General features: G+C 45.8%; 2 protein-coding genes across 2 annotated transcripts in view; one reads left to right on the forward strand and one right to left on the reverse strand.

Annotated features, from left to right (window-relative positions):
* DOCK5 (dedicator of cytokinesis 5) overlaps positions 1-7,201 on the forward strand; it is a gene marked incomplete at its 5' end in the record, with an annotated part of 167,894 nt that extends 160,693 nt beyond the window's left edge. The window contains 7 exons of the mRNA XM_080926704.1: positions 444-527; positions 1,363-1,500; positions 3,091-3,257; positions 4,367-4,532; positions 5,472-5,610; positions 6,163-6,263; positions 6,852-7,201. Of these exons, the coding sequence (XP_080782830.1) occupies positions 444-527; positions 1,363-1,500; positions 3,091-3,257; positions 4,367-4,532; positions 5,472-5,610; positions 6,163-6,263; positions 6,852-6,956 (900 nt within the window). The 3' untranslated portion in view covers positions 6,957-7,201. The remainder of the gene's footprint in view (positions 1-443; positions 528-1,362; positions 1,501-3,090; positions 3,258-4,366; positions 4,533-5,471; positions 5,611-6,162; positions 6,264-6,851) is intronic.
* A 6,397-nt stretch (positions 7,202-13,598) lies between these two features.
* GNRH1 (gonadotropin releasing hormone 1) lies at positions 13,599-16,723 on the reverse strand (the record flags this gene model as incomplete). Its single annotated transcript, XM_080926201.1, has 3 exons — positions 13,599-13,640; positions 14,906-15,001; positions 16,571-16,723. The coding sequence occupies 3 exons, from the start codon at positions 16,721-16,723 to the stop codon at positions 13,599-13,601; spliced, it is 291 nt and encodes a 96-aa protein (XP_080782327.1).
* Between the last annotated feature and the right edge of the window lie 2,507 nt (positions 16,724-19,230).

Genomic DNA, 19,230 nt, shown 5'->3' on the forward strand with positions numbered 1-19,230 from the left:
ATATGTTTTGGGGAGTCCTTTTCCTAAATATAAATAAACACATGGCCAGGAAACGCCTTTGTTCAGGGAAAAGATGGGACGGGAAACCTGAAAGAACAGAAGGTGGGCTAGTGCTCTCGGTTCCATTTATTACACAGTACCCCAGAAGAGTGAAGGCCCTGTAGCCTGTGATCCTGGGACCTCCTTCTGGCTTTCTACTTGCCACTGCATGCACTCTGAGCTGCAGTGAGGAAACTTCCCAACTTATGGGATGGTTTTAGGGATTATAGAAGCCATTCTATAGAGAGAGACAGGGATTTGTGTACTGTATGGCTCTTGATTATTGACTGTGCAGTAAAGGCGGTCCTGCGAAAGGGATGGATAAGTCGTTACAGAAGACCTTTTCTCCCTTTTAAAGCTGTCCACCCCTCTCTGTGATTAGCACACACATGTTCTTCTTTCAGGCTTTCTTTACAGAAAAGTACTTACAAGAGCATCCTGAAGACCAAGAGAAGGTGGAGCTCCTCAAGCGGTTAATTGCCTTACAGGTATGTAGGCCTAGGGGGCATGCAGCTGGCCAGCTGGCCACAGTGCTCCTCGGGTGTCACTGTACTTGGCCCTTGGGCATACTACATAGTTTCAATGTAACTGTAGGCCACTTTGTGGGGTCTCTCCCCCCATCTCTGTATGTGGGTGTGCATGTGCTTTCATGAGTGTGTGTGTGTGTGTGTGTGTGTGTGTGTGTTTGTGAGAGAGAGAGAGAGAGAGAGAGAGAGAGAGAGAGAGAGAGAGAGAGATTAGAAGAGACATTGAGATACTGAGAGAGGCTGGGTGTGGCAGTACACTCTTGTGGTATTAGTGCACATTTCATGGACATACTGACCAGCCATCCGAGCCCAGTTGGTAAACTCCACGCCAGTGAGAGACCCTTTCTTCAAAAAAAAAAAAAACAAAATAATGTGGGAGGCCTCTGGGAATGACAGCAGAGGTTGTCCCGTGGCCTCCACATGTACAAGCATACATTTACACACAGACAGACACATACACATGCACACACATCAGCCCATGTGGAAATTTTGCAGTCTGGTTTCCTAGCCTGTGTTTCTTGCTGACACAGGACGGGTCTCTTTCCTTTTTTTATCACTTCAGTAAATAATTCTAGAGAAGCAGCCATCAGACTCTGTCTCTGTGGCTACCCCAGGGCTCAACAGAGCCTTGCTCAGGAGTCTTTGGATCTTCTCTGTTCCTTTGACAGAGTTCCCAAGCCCTTGGCTAACAAGTGACATTTTCATTGGATAATTCTGTATCTATTGGCCTCTCTGACTCGACCCCCATGCCCAAACCTCCAAATCTGAATTGTATCTCTTATAACCTTTCTTCCAGATTCCTCTGCTCACAGAAGGGATCCGCATCCATGGGGAGAAACTGACGGAGCAGCTCAAGCCACTGCATGACCGGCTCTCTTCCTGCTTCCGCGAGCTCAAGGACAAAGTAGAGAAGCTGTATGGGGTCATAACGCTGGTAAGCTTTGACTAGATGGCCCTTGAACATTCCTGGGTCTCTCTTGTGATATTACCCAGGGTTTCCGATGCTAGATGGGTCGCACCAGCTTAGGTATAGGGTGCAGTGTACAGTTTTAACAAATGGCCTGATGACACTGGACTAGAGGGGCACTTTGAGAACACTGAGGGACACATCGGTTTCCTTGTCCTACACATTGGCCAGTCCTTCCTGTCCCACCTGTTTTTTACAGCTTTTTTTCTGGATCTTTCTTCTGTTTGGTATAAGTTTGGTCGTCTGACCTTTTGGGGGAGGGAACAGTTGTAAACTGTACTGTGCACTTGACAGATTGATTTGCCATCTTGGACACACTCTGTGAGGCTGCATCTCTGTGGATTTCCCACCCCTCCACCCCCAAGTGCTGAGGGGAAGTGTGCGGCTAACCTCTCCTCTCCTAATCAATGGTGTCACCGGTCCTGGCTCATTGCTCTGTTCTTTTGTCCTTGAGTTCACCTCGCCTTGCTTTGAACCCTTGACTTCCGCAGTCTTTCCTCCAATCAGAGCTCTGCACATCTCCCCACTAGAGTTCCCCCGGAGGACCTTTCCCACTGCCTCTGTCAGTTATCCGTGTACACAGGCACCCAGATGTGGTAATCCACACTTGCGACCTCAGCACCCAGGAGGCTGAGACAGAAGGATGGCTGTGAGTTTGAGGCCAGGCTGAGCTACATAGCTAGCTAGATTCTGCCGTTCCCCCCATCACCAAAAATACCCATTCAGTTGCCTTCCCGACATGTATGTAGCATGAAATATAAAAATGGCAATCCCACGCTACCACCGTACCTGTCCCATTCAGGAAGACTGTCTGTTCATATTCCCAGCCATCTGCCCCCTGTGGTTAGCTGTCACAAATCCCCATAACTGGGTAAAATCAAAACTCCAGAGGTTTGTAATTTATCAGTCAGATTTATATCAGTAAATTCTCAACTCACAAAACACCCACACAATGAACGAAAAACTCACTTGATATGAACACAAGCTACACCCGTAGATGGGGCAAATGCACTCTAATTATTATTTAATCATCTGTCTAAGAAATCCCGATACTTATGGCTCCCAGGACTGTGTGGTTCTGAATTAGGCTCCTCTCCCATCTTGTTTCCTCCTCTCCTCTGCTTATTCTGCCTCTGTGCTCATCTCTAAAATTCTCATCCCACCTCCTTCCTTTTCCACTGCCCAGTCACAGGCGCCCGCCTTATCTGTGCCCCACCCTCACCTGCATATAGACAGCAATCCACACACATTTGTCTTTTGTGCCACATTCCTAGACCATAGGACTGGGCTTTCCTTCAACCCACTATCTTCCATCATCACTAGAACCCAGCCAGTGTTAGGAAGCAAATTTAATAGGATACCCCATGGGGACGGTGGTTTCCTGGTGGCATGTTAGGTTTCTGTAGACTCCCCCTGCCCCGCTTGGATTTTACGGCCTCCTTAGACTTTGCTCTTAGGTCAACATGCCATGTTTTCATAAGACCGACAGGGTGGCTGGCTCAGACCATTCTGGCTGCATTGCAGGCCTCTAACCCCGAGGGGCTGCCTGTGTTTCAGCCACCCAGCATGACGGAGAGGAAGCCGAGCCGAGCAGGCTCCATGGTCCTGCCCTACATCCTGTCCTCCACTCTGCGCAGGCTGTCTGTCACCTCTGTGGCCTCCTCAGTGGTCTCCACCTCCTCCAACTCTTCAGACAATGCTCCCTCCAGGCCAGGATCTGATGGGTAAGGCTGATCTTTGCACTTTCGGAGGGTCGGACAATATCTTGTGGCACTAGCTGTGGGCACCAGTGTGAGACTTGGTGTGTTTGCACGCCACTCCTTTGAGGAGAGTAATTCATAGCCATGGGCTCCTTCACTTCTCCTATTCCTGGGGACTTTCACTGACAACTTTACTAAAAAAGTGAAAATAAAATGAAAAAGTCATATTTTACCACCTACTGAACACAGTTGTCTCGTAGGCACAGCTTAATTTCTCATCTCATCACAAATCATTTTTAAAACAATTTCAAACTTAATTTGTTTCATCAATTAGACAGAGGATAATATTAGTACAAAATTCCAAAGGTAGAAAATGATATAACACACACACACACATACACACGTACACACACACACAACCTCTTCATGAGTTTTTAACATTCAGTTTATTAGAAACATCAGGAGACAGTTTCTCGTGTGCATGTTTGTGTGCGTGTGCACGTGCACAGGCATACGTGGGCGCTCTCACACAAGTATGAGTAGAGACCAGAGACCGGTGTGACGAGGAATCTTTCTCAGTTACTCTCCACCTGTTCTTTTGAGGCAAGATCTCTCACTGAACCTGGACCTTACTGTGATTACACTGGCTGGCCAGTGAGCCCAGGACCCCCATCCTCGTCTACAGTGCTAAGGATAAGGGGCAGACTGCTTCGCCCAGTTCTTCTTACATGGGTGCTGGGAATATGAACACAAGTTCCCATGCTTGTTCAACTATTTGAACAAGCGTTTTGCTCACTAAAGGTGAGAGAGGAAGACACTCAGTGCTGACCTCTGACCCATCACATGCACACGTTTCTGCCTGCACGTGACGTGTGCACACATGCACACACCCAAAAGAGAACAAATACCTAGCACATGGAGGGGGTTGGGGGCAAACATTCACTACTATTTTCTCCCTTTCGTATGATAATCTCATTTCTGTACTTTTACCCTAAGTTGTTTGGTTGTTAGACTCTGGGAACCTGAGAAGCTGGGGGAAGATGATGGAGTTGAAGGCTTTGCTGGTGCCTTCGAGTGAAGTCTTAGCATTCTGGGATGAATGCTTTGTGACTTGTGTCCTTCCTGGCTGGCAGGTCCATCCTGGAACCACTGTTTGAACGTAGAGCTTCATCAGGTGCCAGAGTTGAAGATCTGCCACCCAAAGAAGACAGTGAGAACCGGATTAGCAAGTTCAAGAGGAAAGACTGGAATCTGAGCAAGTCACAAGTCATTTCGGAGAAAGCTCCAGAACCTGACATGGTATATGGAGGGAGGAAGGAAAGGAGGGAGGGACAGATGGAGGGAGTGATAGAGGGAGGGGTGGAGGGAGGAACAAGAGCAAGCAAACACTGGCTGGGTACCTGTCCCTCGGCTGGCACCTGTTTATCACTGTACAGATAAAAGCCTGGCTGCAGGACTCGGTCTCAGGACACAGCAGCCTGTGGTGTCAAAGCACAGATGGCAGGAAGAAACTCATGTTTGGAGAGGCTCAAGTCTCCAAGTCAATATTGGCACAAGATCTCATCCCCATAGCGTAAACACATGGGTTGCACTTGGAACTGTGGCTCTCGCCACTGTGTCCCATGAGTCAGTGCAAACATTTTGTTTCACTCTTGAACTTTAAAACTGACACTTTTTCAACTCTTCTGTAAGCCGCGTCAAGTTGTTAAGTGTTTGCAAGACCCAACTTTTGCTGAGAGTCAAAGTAGTTCCTTTCCAACTTAGATGGCTCAGTGTGTGTGGTGAGAATCAAGCCAGTGGCCAGACCAGAAGTAACCTGTATTTTGGAGTCATTTCCATCGAGTATCTCTGCCAAGCGCCTGCTGTGTAACAACGCAGGAACCTTAAAAGTGACAATTAGAGAGGGTGGGAAGATGGGTCAGTATGTAAGGCACTTGCCCCAGCAAGTGTGAGGATTAGGTGGGTGTCGCAGCTTGCATGCAGTTTCAGTGCGTGGCTTACCCAGCTAAAACACTGAGTGGTGTGTTTTATGGTCAGCTATATAGTAAAGAGTAGATAGAGTCGGATAACCCAGGCAAGCTGGCCCTCACATGTGTGTGCACCCATACACACTTGAGAACAGAAAGAGGAAAGGCCATTGGAATTAAGCGCTTCTGTTAGTTTCTGTCCAGATATTACTAAGGCCAGCCAGGTTCACCATGATCGTTTAATGGTTTTGGTTTCTCCCTTCATCTTCAGAGCCCAGACAAAAAAACACAAAGGCCAAAGAGTCTCCAGTTGGTGGACAGCCGGCTGACACCATTCCACAGCCCCTCACCTCTGCAGTCTACAGCCTTGAGCCCACCTCCGCTCACTCCCAAAGCCACGAGGACCCTAAGTGAGTTTCTCCATGAATCCGGGCACTTCTTAACCAAAGCAGCCACAGATTGCATGATGCTGTTTCAGAGGTGACTGTGTCCAGTGGCCACTGGAATCATCAAAGGGCTGGAGTTTGGGACTCCACCTATTTCAGTAGAAGTCCTAAGGGTCTGCCTAACCCTTTCTAACCCCGAGTCCCGTACAGACTTACCACTGAGTAGTTAGACCGATTCAGGACAATAAACAGTCCCACCCAATAAATGTCTGTCAACCCGACACCAGCTGGAGCACTTGGTACAAACTCAAGGGTTCCCATAGCAAAGGGAGGACACATCTGCCAGTGCCAAATAGGCCCAGTGGTCAAGAGTTAGGTACCACCAAGTGAAGGCTCCTGCAGAGCACATGCATTTCCCTAAACACTGGGGTTTGTCAGAGTGTAATTTCCTAAGGTTAGAAAATATTCTCACCCTCCACTCAAGAGGAAACATTGGAGTTGACGCAGCAGAAATCCACGGAAAGCTTGGTGGGATCGCAGTAGGTCCTCACTCCGTCTCTTCTGTGTCATGTCCAGGCTCCCCATCTTTGCAGACGGATGAGCTGATGGCTTCTGTCCCTCCTCCACCTCCCCCCAAAAGCAAACCATATGAGAGCGGTCAGAGGAACTCCGCTGAGGTAGGAACCTGCAGGTTGCTGGCAGTGTGGCCGCCAAGCACCACCCCTGGGAAGACAAGGCTGGATTGTTCACACTGTGAAGTGGGGAGGATTTTCCCCCACCCGGAGCACTAGATAGCCAGTGCCTGGTTCACTCCTGGAGCCTCCGGAGATGGGAAGGGAAGTATGCCAGAGGCCGGCTTCATGTAGTCACATGACTGAAGGACGCATGCTCTCTGCTTCCCACGCTGGTGGGGAGATGAGTGAGTTCAAGGTCACACTAAAGCCTGGCTTTGGAATGACAGGTGGTTCTTCTGCAGTAGACTCAATTTACTAAGTGCTGCCTAAGTACATTCCAGCTACCCAAACATTGGTGATACAGCCGTGTGTGTGTGTGTGTGTGTGTGTGTGTGTGTGTGTTTCTGTGTGTCTGTGTGTGTTCGTTAGACTCGAGGGAAGAGAAAAGATGAGTACCATTCCCTATTTGTTTTGTACAGATGGTATAAATAGATGCTCATCAAACTCAACAGTAACACAGGCACATGGAATGGGAGGGTGACGTAGAAATCACGAAAGGACTGTTCCTAATTCCATGTGTCTTCTCCCCAGATTGCTCCCCCCCTCCCCGTCCGGAGAGATGCCAAAGCCCCACCTCCACCCCCTCCAAAGGCTCGAAAATCAGGCATCCTCTCTTCTGAGCCAGGCCCTCAGTGAGGCTGTCACCCTGGCTCTGCACCTCCGAGTGGCTTGGACCCCTGCTGCTGTAGAATGACACCTGGGAAGGGTGGCCTATGGCACAGGGCTCCCTGCCAGCACTTGTCCTTGCACTGAGACAGTTCCCCAACTCAGAACTGTTTTGTCTGTCTGAATGCTTGAGCCCACGGAACTTCCAGACCTGGTCATCTGTCTGCATGAACAAACCAGTGCTCTCCCTTTCCCATGGTGGCATGTTGGCTTCAACCACTGACCTGCTAGACCTGCAGATGCCCCGGCCTGTGGAGACACAAGATCAGTGGAGGGGGCAGGGACAGCTCCAGCACTGACTCCTGTGTGGATTTCTCAGTTAGCGTCTGGATGTCCTTCTCTCCTGCCTGCATTCCTGACGTGTGTAACCTCCTGAACGAGACATACCAAGTACACTCCAGGAGCCACCAAGGGTCTCTTTCCCTAAAGTCTACTGTCTCCTCAAGGGAGAGCCCACATGCGTAGGTGGACCACTCTCAGGTGTGGATGGCTTCTCTTGAGACACCACAGACTCATATTCTGACATTCTCCTGAAGAATGGCCCTCACCACGCAGAAGTCACTTGCCATGCCTTGGATTCCATTGAAGCTCTTTGGTTCTTATTTCTCATCTTCCTTTGAGCTCAAATCCTGGGCTCTAAGAGGACATAGGAGCCTTGGCTGTACTGAATACATTTCCACACCCTGTTGCACTGACGAGGTGATCCCTGCCTGCTACTTGATTTTACCCTGGAGAATACAGTGCAATACTTCCTTTGATTATTTATTCCTCTTGGTCATAGAGTGAATTTGATTGATTATTAATGGTACTAATGGCCATACTCCTTTCAGAAGAAAAAATTAGGGTGACGTGGATGTCCAGATATTTTAAACGACCACAAAATGTTATAGATGTTTTGAGTTAGATGGGTTTTAAAATACACACATGCACACACACGCACGTGCACCTCATTTTGCAGGTAAGAAATTGAGGATTCGCAAAAAGTGGGACTATAGGCTTTTACTAACAGACTAGCTTGTTCACCCATGACATACCTAAGATAGCAAGGTCTTGACTGCCTTGAAAGCCCCAGATAGTTCTAACAGACTTGGTTGTTGATGGCAAAACTGAAAGCTTTCTGCCTGTGGTTTGGGTAGACCCTGGGCATTCTCAAATGTCTCCGGTGGCCTTGCCCCGAGTCTTTTCTACCAAGTTAAAGTGAGCAGGGGGATTGCAGCCATGGGGATCTGTATTTGCACACCTGCCTCCTCATTTGCATGTCTCCTCTCACCAATGCCTTTGCTAAAGGGAGATGAGCCTGGATCATCACAGAGGCATGCCAGGCCCCGCCCTAGAGAAGTGAGTATACATAGCCCAGCAATGCCACAAGAATCTCTGTACTTTCATCAAGGGCCACCCACAGTGCAGCCATGGAAAACACACAGCTCTGAAATGTTAAACTACTTTGGTCTCAGAGCCCAGATGTTACCTTTAACTTTGCACTTGAAATTCTCCAAGTATTTGTTTTCTCGCTTTTCAAAGTGGGGAATATTCCCTCCCATACAGATGGTTATGGGGTTGCGAGTAAGGTGGGATGGGGTGTGCGGTCAGTGACGTTTTCTCTTCTAGACTTGGGTTAGATCTGATACCGTTTATTTTCCTTCAGGGTATTTGAGGCTGAATTCAGATATGTGTCTTCCCTAAAAGATGACAACCTTGGGCACCGTTTGCAATGGAAGGGTTACTAAGAGTTGATTATTTTAAGTAAAAAGAACCAGACCCTGGTGAGAAGCAGGAAGGAACCAGAAGCGTGCCATGGAACCTGGGGCTTCTGAGAAGAGCCCTAGCAGACTGGCTAGAAAGGATTTGAAGAAGTCACCATGTTTTGCAGGCTGCCACTGAACCACAGAAACCGAGCGGAAAAACAAATCCTCTGTCCCTTCTTGCAGTGAACAGTAGCAGAAGTTAGCCCTCAACCTGCTTTCTGAGCAGAGCTGGACCTGTCGGTGCTTAGATGTGCGAACCCCCTTTCTTGTCAGGCAGGCGTTTTTCCATAATCCCCTGTTCATATTAATGAAAATACCAGCCTTCAGCCACACTGACACAAAGGACTCCTGGTGATGTCGTAGGGAGGTGCAGGTTCACAAGGCACTAACTAGGAGATTCACCACTTTGGGGAGGTGTCTTAGGGCTTCTGTTGCTATGATTTGCTTGGATCAAGTTGACATAAAAACTAGCTGGCCCAGAAGCAATGGATGAAGGAGTTAATTTGATTAAAAGAAGAGTTAGTAATCAGTTCTAAAGTTGAAGACCGCAATGACGTTAAACACAGAAGGAACAAGAAGAGGAGGGCAGGAAGAGCCAGGCTTTATTGCCCTTGCTAAGATCTCTGAGGTATTCAAAGGCACTGAAATCAACCCTGAGAAAGTCACAGCCTTTATGAATATTGATGGATGGCTTGTGAGTTTGTATTCTCTCCTTTCCCTCTCTGCCATGGCGACTTGTCTTACTTTTTATTTCCTTTAAAGAAAGATTTCATTCAGCATCCATGTGACACAGTTCTAGTCACTTGGTACACACAACAGAAACAGCCTGCTCTGCAGTTCACCCTAGTGCGCTGTAGGATCAGGAAGTCAGTAGTATATGAAAAAGAAGCCCGAAATAAGGCTGCTTGGCAGTGGACTGTCTGCTCCCTCTGCGCCCACCCATTGCTTGACTCCAGAAATGAAGTCACCTCTCCAGCCAGAGAAATTATACAGTTAGTCACATTGCAGATCCCTTGGATAAAACAAGCAGTGTCAAGTGAGCTGAGATGGGACGATGACCTGTATTGTCACTGCTTTCCACGTTGAGTCTTTCCCTCCCAGTTGCTTCCAGAGTGAGGGGCAGGTTTTCATTTTGAAACTCAAATGTGACGTACATGCAGTGAGTACGCAGATCACAGAAGTAAGATCATTACATAGCTAGTCATACAGGTGACCTTCCCCTAGACAGACACAAATCCCCGAGTGCCCATAGCACCATTCTGTGAAGCCTACTTGGGAGGTCCTTCCGAGTTTGTGCTTCCATCCCTCATAATTCTCAGGTATAATGAAAAGGGGGTAAGACCCGCCCATCAACACATGACTGACAGCAGTGATGGTGTCCTGTGTACACTTCCTTACATATTTGAGACAGCATGGATGTGGTCAGGTCTTTCCTGCCCCGGCCACCTTTATTCTAAGGAAACCAAAGTGAGACTTCTGTCCAAAGGTTTTCGCTGTATGAACTGGAATCATCCTCACTGGTGCTTTGAACTTCCCATGCCTGGCTATTAGGATCAAAAGATTTGTGAATGTCAATGAGTCCAGCGTCTGTTTTGGAGGATATTGGTACAGATTGTCCTAATTCTCACAGCAGCCTGTGGGTAGTTGTCTTCAGAATCACTAACCTAGGCTGCTGAGCCCAGATCTCCCGTTCCTCATTAGGGGTCAGACTTTCCTTGTGTACTTCGGGTATTGGATAACTACTGTTTTCTTGGACATTTTCATTCCTCCATAAGAATGTTATTCAGAATTTTAAACAGAAGTGCTGAAGGTGTAGCTCACTTGCTTAGCTCATGTGAGGTCCTGGGTTCTATTCTCGGGACAGCTGAAGGAATAAAAATTGGCAAAAGGAAGGTGTCTCTTTGGGTGGGTTTAGAGTCAAGCCATCAGCTGTTAGCTATGAAAGAAATAGTTTTCCTTTCAGAGTATTTACTTCTAGCTGACTCCTCAGACTCCCACATGCACGCCTGAGCTCATCTCTTAAGTCACCTCTTGCAAATTGCTCGCCCAGTCAAAATCCCTTCACCATGAGTTTATAACTAACTGGGTTTCATATGTGGACAGTTAGGAAGTTGTGTGTTGAAGAGTTTTGTTCATATTTGCTGTTATTTATTTTGTAAATTAAAAATGGAAATGTATTTTAAAAGTTTATTTTATGTTTAGCTGGTTATTGTTCTTAGATTAATAAAACGAGATGATGGAGTTTATGGGTTTTCCCTGTTGACAGCTCCTTCAGGACACTCCCCCCTCAGGACTCCTCTGGCTCATTTCATTATAGGAGCCTGTTGAGATGTCTACTCTGAGATCCTGGTGTCTGTCTTATACAGCACTAATAAAATCTGCAGTCTGTTCACTTCTTTTTGCCCTACCCATTCAAGCCATCACGGTCTGAGCTGAAAGTTTTCTTATGGGAATTAATTTCATGCATGCAGGTTCTTTGTGAATTCTTTATGGCTAAGTAGGCACATGTAAATGGATAAATAAAATAAGAGTTTCTGACCTGGCCCACTTAATCTATTAATTTTTAAAACTAATAGTGTACTATTATCTGACTAAGGATAACCTATATCGGTGGTTCTTAATCTGTGGGTCACAACCCACGTAGAGGTCACATATCAGATTTATACATTATGATTCCAAACAGCAAAATTAGGAAGTAGCAACGAAATAATCTTATGATTGGGGGTCACCACAACATGTGGAACTGTATGAAGGGGTCACAGCATTAGGAAGGTTGAGAATCCCTGCCCTATGTGCTCGTAAAAAATACAGGTGACATTTCCCCAAGGCATGAGTGCATGTATGGGCTTGGTGCATTCCATCTGCGGAATTCTGCTTTTGTCTGCTGTCAGCATCAGAGCGTTCTTACACTTACACACACACTGAGTGTGTGTGTGAAGTGTGTATGGAATTCAAGTTACACTGAAGGCTAAAGTGTTCAAATGGGGAGAAAGGTTTAACATTAGTAAGAATAACACTTTTAGGACTGTCCATTTTTCCTTGGCCTTTTGAGCCCTGGTCTATTGAGTGGAACCAATAGGCTTGCAAAGACATGTGTCATCTCAAGTCTGAAACACAAGCAGAAGCTGTATGAACATGTTTTTATCCCATTCTGAGAATCCATTGCTGGCTCCAAAAATGTTTCCCCAGAGATGATGTTTGATAGCAAAAATCCCATGCTCCAAATATAACGTATAAAATAACGTCTGTTGCTTTAAAATACATATATTTGTTAATAGCAAGTTCAAAGCTGGTTTGAGCAACATGAGACTATAAAACAAACTGCAACATTCATAAAAGATGGTAGGCTTCCACTTGTCAATCACAGTTATTGTTTAAAAAGAAAAATCATCAAATTTGGAATCTTGAGTGGGCATTGCTGAGTTTTTCCCAGGGCTTCCATAGGCATCTGAAAGTTGTAAGGATATGTGAGAACTGTCTTGTCGTATCTAGGACCTTGTGACTTGGCCACAGTAGAACCAGGTCGGTTCCTACCTCCAAACTCTCCCATGTCTCAAGTGTCTGGCTTCATTGACTCTTCCTTGTACAGTGTGGGGAGTGGTCATTCACAGATGCAGCAGAGCTGAGTGGTTCTCCTAAACCCTGAGCCTCGAGAGTTTCTTACTTCAAGGCATAGACAGTCATGGTCATTTCCCATCTTGAAGATTTTTGTGTGTGTAGATTGAGCATGAAGTCCTCGGGGAGGATAAGATGTGGCCGAGAAGACATGGGAACACCACAGCATGTGTCCAGTGGACAATCTATACTTCTGTTTCTTAAGGACAATACAAAAGTACTTGGGAAGGAAAACGGTCTTAAGCCATGGTCCCTGCTCTGCTTTGGATGTAGTATGTGTCCTAAAGATTCGAATTATGGAAGCCTGTTCCCAAGGTTGTCAAACCTTTATGAAGAGGCGGAGCTTTGGGTCATGGAGAAAGCACGCTTAGAATGGATGAATGTATCTCATGAAAGTGAGTTAGGTGTGAGACCGACTCAATTGTCTCACTTTATAACCCCCCCCATAGTGATTGATTCAGTAGGTAATTGATTCAATATGTGGTTACAAAGAGAGACCACGCAGTACTGGCATCTTCCGTGAACATCTCTACCACTGTAATATTGTGGCTCCATGACATGATAGGGTCGGCCAGATTATGATACAACAGATAAGACCTCCCACCCATGGACTATTCAGCCTCTCAAACTATGAGCTGAAGGAACCCAACTTTCCTTATCAAGTACCTAACCTCAGGGATTTTGCTACAGCAATAGAATACTCAAACAGTTCTGAACCTCGTACCTGGCAATACCATATGGGGCAGGGCCAGAAGGGACAACCAAGAGCTCAAAAAAGGCTCTGCCTCCCCTCTGCTTCACTTGGGTTCCAGCTGACTTTGAAAAATGGGAGTTTTTATTTTTGCAGCAGCAGGAAGCCATGGTGACAGCTGGACATCTTTTAGAGAAGGTCAAAGATGCAGATATAATCCTATAGAAGCCAGGTGAACTTTCTCTAGCCTCAACCAGTGTGTGAACACTCTTTGTGAATGCAGGGTGGGTGTGAGCTATGAACTGTGTCTCTTGGTCAACAAGACACTTAGGTCATTGTGTTTCTTTCCCACGTCCTCATTTAAAGAGCTGCCCCCAGATCTCAGAGTCAGAGGCTCATCTCGTTTCCAGGCCTTGATCCACAACATATTACTTTATTATGAAGTCTATGCTGCTGGGTATAGAGATGCAGAAGCCCACACGGTCACAGGGCTGTAACAGGTCACAAATGCCAGCGTTAATGTTATACTGGGGTGTGGTAGATCCTTCTGGGCCAGTGCATTTACATCTTCTTCTGCCTGGCTTCCTCTTCAATCAGACTTTCCTGAAAATACATAACATGCTGGACTGACTAGCTGAAGTATTTCATTGTTTTTGACGTTTTCTCAAATCCAGGTCTAAGAATGGGTGCGCTTGTCATCACTGCGCTAAAAAACACAGCTGTTGACATCAAAGCTACATTAGCCACTTAAAAGATGACACTGTGAGAAAGGACTGAGTCCAATCAGCCTTGGGATCCTTCACGATGCCACGCCTGGGGAATTTTGGTGCTTGTTATTTTGGTCGGCCTATAAGCAAAGCTAGAACTAGAAAGGGAATAAGGATGTTTGCCGACCTCCATCTCTATTCATCGACCTTATCGCCGCATAAGATTTACTGAGGATTTCCCCGTTCCTGAGTAACCAGTAGCTCGGCTCACGTGTTCTGACTGCCATGGGTAAGTGGGACACTGGCTCAAAGAACGCTGCCATTCAGCTCTAGGTTAACTTTCCCGTTTTGTACTTGTGCTCTTATGAACAACCTGTATCACAGCCAGGGTGAGGGAACACACCCCTGGAATTGTAGCTTCTCTGGAGGCTGAAAGAGGAAACTGCGATTCAAGTTCATCTTGGGCTGCACAGCAACTCTGCAGCCAGCTGGAGAAACTTACTGAGATTCTGTCTCAAAATTTAAAACAGCATGTTTTTGGTTGTTGTTGTTTTTAAATAGGAGGAGGGCTAAGGTTCAGTGCTTGCTAGCCCATGTTCTTATCTGGGATCAATACCCAGCAACAAAGAGGAGAGATGGGAGAGACTGAGAAGGAATGTTATATCAGACCAATAGATTTCCTTTCTGGTGGGCATTTAGGCCTCACAAAACTGGAAGTCAAATCTGTGGTTCTGAGTTATAAACCTAAGTTTACAACTCAATTGTCATGCAAGTTGGGGTGACCTAGAGCCTTGTTCTTGCTTTGTATCCTTCCCAGGGTCCTGTGAGCCATGCCTGAGTTAAGGGCAGGGTAGGAATTGGCTCAGAGATGAGTAGTTGGGGGTTGAGCATCCGTTAAGAACTGGAGGATTACAGTAGGAAGAAATCTGCCTGTTACACAAAGGCTGAATCTGCGGTGAGCATATTATATAGACATATTTGAATCAACTTAAGGAAGAAAATAGTTTCCAAACATGAGTGCTCTCTAAGCAGAGTGGACCTGCTGTGAGCTAGCAGGGGCCCCACTGCAGGAGTGAGTCAGGTACCTCTGCAGTGCTGGTACTTCACTACATCCAAAATCCTTTAGGTCTCTAGCTCTATGTGGTGACTATTGTAACTTACCAGAGCTCCTCGCAGATCCCTGAGAGGAGAACGGGGCCAGTGGACAGTGCATTCCAAGTGCTGGGGTTCTGCCATTTGGTCCCCCTCCTTCCCCATCTGGAGATAAAGAATGAGATTCTCAAGCATGAAGGTAAAACAAGAGTTTTCCATTTGCACCAGCATTTGTCTGTGGAGAATGAGGTGTGGGGATCGTGAGCCTGAGTGGGAGCCTTGGAGAGCTATAGAGCAGAGGGATTTAAGGATGCACTTTTAAAGAATGAATGAGCTGGAGTTTAGGAGGTGATGGAGACAGTAAGAGACCATGTTCTCTCAGACAACAAGAGTGAAGTGCTCCGAGCCTCATGAACAGACTGTACACAAAAAGTGCAAGAACTTTCCAGACCGGATGGGGCTGCATTTCTGTTTGCTACATTGGTTTTGTTGTTGCTGTTCTTTCATGTTATCTCAGTCGGGATTCCACTCCAAGCCCCAGATTGCTCTGAGATTCACTGTGTATCCTGATCTAACCTTGAACTAGCTTAAAGTGGTTTGCATCTCAAATTGACAAGGGGTGAGGAATTGATGATCGTTGCTTTTCATAGTTAACGTAGCCCAATGTGGAATCACCTGGGAGGAGAATGTCTAGGCCAGGTTGGCCAGTGAGCATGTCTAGAGGTATCTTGTATGTTCACTGATATGGGAGGATGGGGCCAATCATGGGCAGCACCATTCCCTAGGTTTGGGTCCTGGAAAGTAAGCTGAGTACTAGGCACATATACATTTATTCTTTCCCTCTTCTTGACTATGCATCTAACTAGCTGTTTTGAGTTCCTACCTTCTCTTCCCTACAATAATGAATCCCTGGAACTGTAAGCCATATAAGCCATTTCCCCTAACTTACTTTTTAATCACAACAGAAATGAAAACCAGGACAGAAATCTTTCTTTTTAGCCTCCAAAGGACTGTGGCTACAGGTGTGAGCCTCACATCCAGCTAGGTTGGATTTATTTCTGGTTTTCACTACATCCAAGTTCAATGAAATTTGCTTCCCAAATAATCGACAGAGCAAAGTCCTCAGATTTTCAGTCTTCAGAGCCTCTTCGAAACCAGACAGTAGCTTTAAGTTTCTCAGCTCTGTCTCCTGTTCTTGGTTACTTTTTGGATTAACCAGCTAATGCAAATGGCTTCTCTTGTGTAATGCCTCCCACCCTTAAGAAGTGGAGTTTGAAGTAAAAACAAGTGTCCCTCGTTAGTCTTGGTGCCAGTGCTGTAACTTAGTCTGTAGGAAATTATATCCAGTATTTTTTCCACCTCACAATCTTACACTTGATAATTCATGGAGTTGGACATTCTCCATGTTCTTTGCTTTAATGTCTCTATCAGTGACAAGACATAATGGCACCTATGTCCTTAATCCCAATACTTCCTGGCGAACTACACAAGAGAACTGATGTCATGGATATTTTAGAGTGTGGTGCCCTGTGATGTCCTGCCCTCTTCACATCTGCCCGGCTGTTCGCTTCCTCAGTCTCTGTCCAAAGTGCAAGGAGGAATCTGCCTTCCACTCCATGAAGTCCTGTCTCACTAGAGTCAGTATTTAGGGTAAGCTCAGAGAAGTTCCCCCGAGGCTTGCACTACGTGGCTCATGCAGTTAGAAGGGAGTCAAATCGGCGCTGGGAAACTTACCTCTTGAAAAGAATCAACCAAGTGTTCAGTGTTTCTCTTTCCCCCAGGGCGTAACCCATAGGACCAGTGCTGGCTGGAGCAGCCTTCCAAACACACAGTCAGCAGAAGAACAGCGGCCATCAGTTTGGGGATCATTTCCATTCTAAGGGACATCAAGACACACAGTGAAGAATGCTTAGCAACGAGGCCAGCACCTGGACCACCGACTCCACAGAAACTGCAGAGGTCATCCAACAGCTTGTTCAGAGACAAGGAAACACGGGGGCATCTGCTTGTCTTGAGCTTCATAGACACTGGGGACAGACACCTGTACTTGATTCTGACATATTCAGTAGTTCTCTGTGGTAACGTAGTCCGTTTTTTATTTGGGTTACCCAAAACCCATAACTCATCCCTTACCAAATTGAAATTTGCCTGTGCACCGCCCATTATAGATTAGTTCTCAACTCCGTCATTCATGAAGTTAGAACTGGGCCATCTGCTCTGAGAAAAGAAGTGCCAACTAGGTATCTCTGGCTAATAAACAGTTACATGACTTTGCTACGCCTTGGCACTGCTGACATTTTTCTGTCACCTAGTCTTTAAAGTATTAAAGCTGGTTGGAGAACTACATACTGATCTTGGGAAGGCACTGAGCTCGGATGCCCCCCTTGCCAAGTAAATGTATAGTTGGTTGATAAAATGTGCCTCCGAGTTCATTTCATCTGATGGGAATGAGGCTAAAACTCAATGTCCAACACTGCTGGGTTCTTCAAAGGCTGGGCTCTCCCCAAAGGGTCGGTGGTGATAAGGTCAGTCTGTAAAGGGCAAGGTTTCCTTGGATACCATCACAAGGCATGTTATAGCTTGTCCCATGAGTGCAAAATACCCTTTAGACATACAGTAAGAAGCAACATTAAAAACAGTGCTAGAAAAACAATTTTACCTGTTTGGATGTGAAAGGCAAAGGGATACCAGGCTTCTGTTGGCAGGTTGAGTACTTCGATGTTTCTGTCTGCCTAGCTTCCTCCTTTTATGATTTTCTTTTTCTGGGACACCGAAGTCTTCCCCGCTAGTGAGCACAGTGCAGTGCAGACCATAGTTTTAACAGTAACTTTTAAACCCTCACAAAAAGCTGTTTAATGGTCAAAGTAATTGGAACACCTGCTGGTCTATCTATTGCATTTTCTTAAATTGGTCATTATAATCTTAGCTAAAATTTTCACAGCTGAAGCCATCATTCTAAAGGATTAAAACCCAGCCATGTTGGATAATTGATAATTGAACCAAGAATAATTGGTGTCCTGGGTTTGGTGAAGTTAAACACACACTCAAAAACTCATAGGGAAGTTAGGTTTTAAATACAGAAAGTTGAGACAGAGTACCAAGTGCCAGTCTTAGCATTTGGGTCTCTGTAAAAGAAAACATTTAAATCAAATAATTCAATCCCAGGGTTCCACAAGGGACAATAAAAGAATTGATTCTCTCAGGTTGTCCTCTGACCTCCATGCTGTGACAAATCCCCCACTACCACCACACACACAAAATTTGTTTTTGTTTTTTTTAGGTTTGTATTGTCTTGGCTGTCCTGGAACTCCCTACACCAGGCTGGTGTACACACACACACACACACACACACACACACACACACACACACACACACGGGTTTCAATCAGTCACTGAATGAATAACCAGGTTTGGAAGATACTGCCTATATTTCAGAATAAAACCTCTGTGTATAATACATTGTAAAAATCTCTTTACATCCTTACCTGAGATGTAAACATGCTTTAAAAATAACAAGGTATTTGATCTTTTTACAGCCGAGATCAGCAACATTACTGGCAACACGCTAGCCCTGTCCGTCGTTGCTCAGTGTTCTTTGAAATAACTCCATTTGCAAGGGTTTCGAGAAAAGAGTAATAATCAGGTCCAAATAAGCAGCACTGGCTTCCCAGGCCACCTGTGCTCAGTCCTTACGGCAGGGTCGGGAAGGGGGCTCTGCAGTGACTACATCATTTTATTTAGATGCCTTCTCTAACATGCTACTCAGACACAAAGAACAGAAGAACCTCCTCTCTGGAGTATGCAGGTAAGGCTAGTTTTCAGTAAGAATTCCTTATGTTTGAACAATGTTGGTTTAAACTGTCCACCGTATTTTGTTAGCTAGAGATGAATTTCTCAATGCCACTTAAGAGAAAGACTGTGGTGTTTGGCTAGGACTAACAGAGTGACAAGGATGTCTGAGCCCTGTTGTCAGTGGACTGCTTACCTCCATGTTTCAGTACTGATTTCAAAAGAATTAAAACATCTCAAACTGTTTATGAATAGGGCAACACAGACTCAAAGCTAAGATACAAAACTTAGGTCACACAGAGTCTAAGGACAGAAACCAAATCTGCCTTACTTCTGACAGCATAAAACAGGCTCTTAACCCATTAAGCAGTCAGTGAGGTTTTGAGGCTTAATGGTAGACTTCTAGATCTCTTATGACTGCATGCTTAGGCCAATTTACCCAAGACCTGAAATTGACAAATTAGGTAAGTAATTGGACTTTGTAATGGTCACAATTTTCTAAATTTGAAAGAATGGGGGGGGGGGAACGACTTCATTTTCAACATTCAAATAGCTCAAAATGATAGCAGCAAGGATTTTAGCCTTCCTGAGTGACAGGTGAACAA

Source organism: Micromys minutus (genome assembly GCF_963924665.1).
Source record: "Micromys minutus genome assembly, chromosome: 12".
NCBI lineage: Eukaryota > Metazoa > Chordata > Mammalia > Rodentia > Muridae > Micromys > Micromys minutus.